General features: G+C 43.1%; 1 protein-coding gene across 1 annotated transcript; it reads left to right on the plus strand.

The window, feature by feature from the left end:
* The first annotated feature begins 478 nt into the window (after positions 1-478).
* Positions 479-5,275, plus strand: CCDC121 (coiled-coil domain containing 121). The gene is made up of 2 exons (XM_034421358.3): positions 479-529; positions 1,606-5,275. Exon 2 carries the CDS (start codon positions 1,616-1,618, stop codon positions 2,489-2,491), a length of 876 nt encoding a protein of 291 aa, XP_034277249.2. The 5' UTR covers positions 479-529; positions 1,606-1,615; the 3' UTR covers positions 2,492-5,275.
* Positions 5,276-5,507: the final 232 nt, after the last annotated feature.

Raw genomic sequence — 5,507 nt, forward strand, 5'->3', positions numbered from 1 at the left:
TTTTCACTCCACCAAATGGCTGAACAAATGGAGAAGCCAATAAAGGACAATATTTATTGCTCAGAGCTGAAATCAAGTCCTTGGTTACCTTCTTGCAGGCGTTTCATTACCCAAACTAGGTAAGATCACCAGGGCTGTGCAGTGCAGCACTGATGATGTTGTCTAGTTTAGATAATGAAACATCTACAAGTAAGCAACCAGGCTCTGAAACCCCTCAAATGGAGAAGCTTCAAGAAGCAGACAAAGGCTTCATTTTCAACGTTGTAACGGCAGTAAGAGCTGGCCGGGCTGAATATCTATTGTGTATGTACAGAAATGTATTGTCACCCAACTCCTCAGCTTAGCAGCAGCTGCTATGACAAGCCAGACTGCTTGGAAGGATGAATTTTCAGTCTTAGCTCCTGAATCACCAGATGGGTATGAAAGAAAGCCATTCTTCCCTCCTCCCCCCTGACTCCACCCACTCCCAGGCACTAAGCAACAAGAAAACACACAAGGGATTTGTTCAAAGCTGCAGAAGAACTTTCAGGTAGGCTCCCTGAGCTTCTTTGTTGAGCTTCTTCCCACCCCCCACCCCCAGCAGAACACCCCCTTCTGTATCACCTCCTTCACGCTAACTGCCTCCTTCTTAAGCTACTGTATGACACCCCCTGGATTTTCACTCACATCTTCTTCCATCTTTAGAATCCCTTTAGTTCTGCCTGGCCCAGCTTTTCCACTGCTGAACCTGAATCCCACAAAAAAATTAGGAAAGGATTTCTGCATGAGCTTGAGCCTTGGATTGATCTCACCTCTCAAGGTTTTTAAAATGTTTTTATAATGTTGTTTTTTTAAAAAATTATGTCACTTTTTGTATTATTTCTGTTGTAAGCCGTCCAGAGTCCCTTGGGAGTTGGGCGGCATAGAAATGTGATTAATTAAATTAAATTAAATTAAGGTGGTTGGAGCAAATGCCCTTTTTCTTCCCTTCTCTTAAGGGAATCTCGGTCAAGGTTTTTCTCTCTGTTTTCTCTTGTGGAAATCCCACCCACCCTGAAGAATGAAATATTTTGGGAAATATTAAAAAGGCAGGATAAAATATTTCCCCTAAAGGAGAAATTAAAAAATCTGAAGGGAGGCAGAAACCAGCCCGTTTCCCTGCCCCAAGCAGAAACTGAGGAGGCCAGCTTTTAAAAATGCAATTTTGGTGATCCATTCAGAAAGACTGGGTCAAGACAGAAACTCAGATAAGCAACAAACAAAAGATTGACCAGATTACCTCAGACAAGCACCTAAGATTTGCATTTCCTCTTTTGGCTATAGAGCCAGCCATGACCCCATAGGAATCTGACAACAGCCAATAGAATATTAAAGGACATGTTCTTGCACAGGAACAGGAAGCTCAAATACAAAGCCCAAAGAAGGTATAAAACCCACCCACTCTCAACTCCATTTTGTTAGCTGCCCAGAATCACATGAGGTTGGTGGTTCATCAATAAACAGAACATTTCTTTCCAGTCAGCCTCCATGTTGTTTCCAGCATCTTTCTCCCAGCTTGGAATGAACCAGATGGATTTTCCTTCCAACACTCTCTTGACCTTAACATAATGTCCATCTGCTTTCCAGATCTCCAGTGATGGCTCCGAAGCTCCGAAAGAAAAAGAAAGCACAGCCAGCCAGGTCCAAGCGTACAGCTTCAAGGGCCACTCCCAAGGACACTATGGAATCCATGCCAGATAATGCATCGCTGCTGCCAGTGCAACAGGAATATGAGAGCATCTGCCGAAACCTGGAGGATTTGAGAGGGAGGAGGGCACAGCTGAGGGCACAATATGATTTCCTCCAGCAAGAGGCACAAGATCTCCAGAATGAGAGCCGGGAGTTTGCCGGCTACCTAGCCAAGCATGCCCGAAGGCGCCAGGGTGTTGTAGTTTCTCTAAGCGAAGAGAACCAGGAGTTGCTGCGCCAAATCCAGAAGCAGCACCAAGAAGTGATTGCCCGTTCCCAGGAGCAAGAGGCAGCTCTGCGGAAACAGCTGCTCCAGAAGGAAGCTGAGCTGGCCCGCCTCAGCTCTGAATTGGAGGGTCTACACCAGGTCCAAGCCCTGAAACAAAAGCAGACATCCCACATTCGGGAGCTGGAGAAGGAGTTGGTGGCTGCGCAGAAGCAGCATAGGCAGCACCTGGAGGCAGCCAAGATACGAGCCTTGAAAGAGAAGATGGCCCAGGAACAGGTGGCAGGGCAGGAAGTGGAGGGCTTGGCTCAGCAGGTGCAAGAGTTGGCCGTGAGGTGCCTGCAGGAGCACAGCCAGACAGTCTGTCAGCAGAATAAGGAGCTGAAGAAGGAGCTGCACCAGCTGGTCCAGCGAGTACAGAAGCTGCAGGAGCACAAGCACCGATTGCAGAAACAAATGGAGCAGCTGTGGCGGGAGCATGGCTGTATGCAGGACTTGGCCCATCTGCGTGGCTGGTTGAGTGGTAGAGCTTCTGGCCTTGCATTGCAGGAGGAGTGAAATGGCTTAGGACCTGATTATTTACAGGACCGCATTCTACCACCGATTGCCTCCCACCGACCAATATGCTCCCACAGAGAGGGCCTCCTCAGGGTGCCGTCGGCCAAACAATGTAGGTTGGCAACCCCCAGGGGGAGAGCCTTCTCTGTGGGGGCCCCGGCCCTATGGAACGAACTGCCGCCGGACATACGAAGGATCCCCGACCTCCGTGCCTTCCGTCGTGCTCTGAAGACCCTATTATTCCAGCAAGCTGGTCTGACTGGATAAAGGATTTTAAATTGGGTTTTGATAGGGGTTTTAAAATGATTTTAGTTGGGTGTTTTAAATTTGCCCAATGATTGAATTATTTTAAGTTTTTAAATTTTTGTTGTATATTGTTTTTATCATGGCTGTTCACTGCCCTGAGTCCTTCGGGAGAAGGGCGGTATATAAATATAATAAACTAAACTAAATGCAATGGCCAGAGAAACTGCATTCGGCCAAGACAGTCAACTAGGACACTTAAACACTTAACAGAGGGACTGGCACAGCATTGATTAGTTGGTGTGGTTTGGATTATTTTTGGAAGGAGGAATTAGGTTTATAAACCCTTGCAGTAATCCAATTAGAAAGTGACCGAAACGTGAACTGTTGAAAAGACTGTATAACTCAATGGGCAAAGAACTTTGGTTGCAATATAATGCTTGATCAGTAGGAAAAAATGTGGACAAATGAAGTTTATATTCAACTGCAATCTGAAAGAAAACTGTTTTAAAATGATGCCTCATTGGTACTCAATGCCTGAGAAATGGTCAAAGATGTGTATAAAGAAATTTCAAATGTATGTTGGAAATGTATTTGTAAAAAGGGTACTTTTTACCATCTCTGGTAGACCTATGACGTAACAAAGAAATATTGAGACCAGATCTTTGTTTTAATTCAGAAGGTTCTTAAAACAAATATAAAACTGAAACCAGAAGTCTTTTGGTTTGCTGGATAAAGAACTTGGAAAATGGAACTTTGTTACTACATATGTTGACAGCAGCAAAACTTTTATTTGCACAAAGATGGAAAGATCTATCAATTCCCACAATCAAAGGACAAATGATAAATAAGTGATGGAGTTCAGGAGATGACAAAATTGACAATAGAATAGAATAGAATAGAAGTTGGAAGGGACCTTAGAGGTCTTCTAGTCCAACCCCCTGCTCAGGCAGGAAACCCTACACCACTTCAGACAAATGGTTGTCCAATCTCTTCTTAAAAGCTTCCAGTGTTGGAGCATCCACAACTTCTAGAGGCAAGTTGTACCACTGGTTAATTGTTCTAACTGGCAGGAATTTTCTCCTTAGTTCTAGGTTGCTTCTCTCCTTAATTAGTTTCCATCCATTGTTTCTTGTCCTGTCCTCAGGGGCTTTGGAGAATAGCTTGACTCCCTCTTCTTTGTGGCAGCGCCTGAGATATTGGAACACTGCTATCATGTCACCCCAGTCCTTGTTTTCATTAAACTAGACATACCAAATTCCAGCAACCATTCTTTATGTTTTAGCCTCCGGCCCCCTAATCATCTTTGTTGTTCTTCTCTGCACTCTTTCTAGAGCCTCAACATCTTTTTTACATTGTGGTGACCAAAATTGGAGGCAACTAATTGACTACTTTAATTAAAAAGAATTTATCTAGTTTTGTTTCCATTTGGAAACTACTTCTCGACTTTACTCTCAAAACAGAAAAAAATGAAAATTTGATTTTAAGTTTTGACTTTGTTGTTATAGAAATGTTTTGAATTAATAGGAATGTAAAGCAAAAAGTTGAGGTTATAACTTTTTTTATAATAAACACTGATAAAAAAACCAAAGAAAGTGATTGGCATGTGGATCACCACCCCCATTCATAACTGCTAAGTGAAACCAGCCCTCATTCCCTCACTTAGAATTCTTGAACCCGAACAAAGATAGACTACCAAGCATCCAAGTAGGATGAGCATCTTCTACCAGGATAGCATTGAAAATATCCCCAAATTTATCCCTTCTATACAATTGGAGGCAGTGGTGAAATCCAAAAATTTTTTACTATTTGTTCTGTGGGTGTGGCTTGGTGGGCGTGATGTAGTGTGGCTTGGTGGACACGGCAGCGAAAAGATACCCCACTTCAGGGGAAGGATGCTGCAAAATCCCAATTCCCTCCCCACTCCTGGGGGAAGTATATTGCAAAATCTCCATTCCCACCCCACTCTGGGGCCAGCCAGAGGTGGTATTTGCGGGTTCTCCGAACTACTCAAAATTTCCACTACCAGTTCTCCAGAACCTGTCAGAACCTGCTGGATTTCATCCCTGGTTGGAGGATCATTGCTTTTCATCTCTCATGTCAAATAGTATACATGCATGTATCTCAATTTCAGAAACCTGCCCTCCAAAACAGTATCTCTGCTGCTATTAAGTCAATAAAAGACTAGAAAATGCATTGACACAGCATACGGCGTGTGGTATCAACCTGTAGCATATTTGGCCAATTGGCGAGAGCTTGTATTATACAAACCTTTAAAAAATGGATTCATTCAGAAATCAAGCTAAGCATATGTGAATATGAGTGGGGATCAACTTCTTCCTTCCTTCCTATCATCATACGAGTCGTTTTTTTAAATGGAATTCTTCTGAGTATTGACACTGATTCGTGTAGCCTGCATATACTAATAGATTTAATAGCTCTTTGCTTTTTAGATAATTTAGCATTTAACTTGTTCATTTATTTTATGTTGTCTGATTATTTTTCCCCCCCCGAGGCTAATAAAATGTTAATATGAACCAATTGGGCTTGACTGAATACTTTGCCCAAGAGAATTTGTCCTACTGCATAACTATAGTTTCACATTGCCAGAGAAGGACTTGGTATACAAAGGGAAGGACAGGTTAATATATAATCCATGGAGGCTGAGGGATAAAGCCAAAATAGCAGTCCTGTTGGGGACTGTTTTACAGAAAGGGGAAAGTAATGCCAGACCTACTGAATGAGGTTAATGCTTTCATGACATTTTAACCGT

The sequence above is a fragment of the Pantherophis guttatus genome, chromosome 1 (assembly GCF_059756535.1).
Source record: "Pantherophis guttatus breed Tessera chromosome 1, ASM5975653v1, whole genome shotgun sequence".
Taxonomy (NCBI): Eukaryota; Metazoa; Chordata; class Lepidosauria; order Squamata; family Colubridae; genus Pantherophis; species Pantherophis guttatus.

Coding starts and splice junctions, on each gene's coding strand:
- CCDC121 (XM_034421358.3), top strand. CDS start 1,616: ATGGCTCCGAAGCTCCGAAAGAAAAAGAAAGCACAGCCAGCCAGGTCC.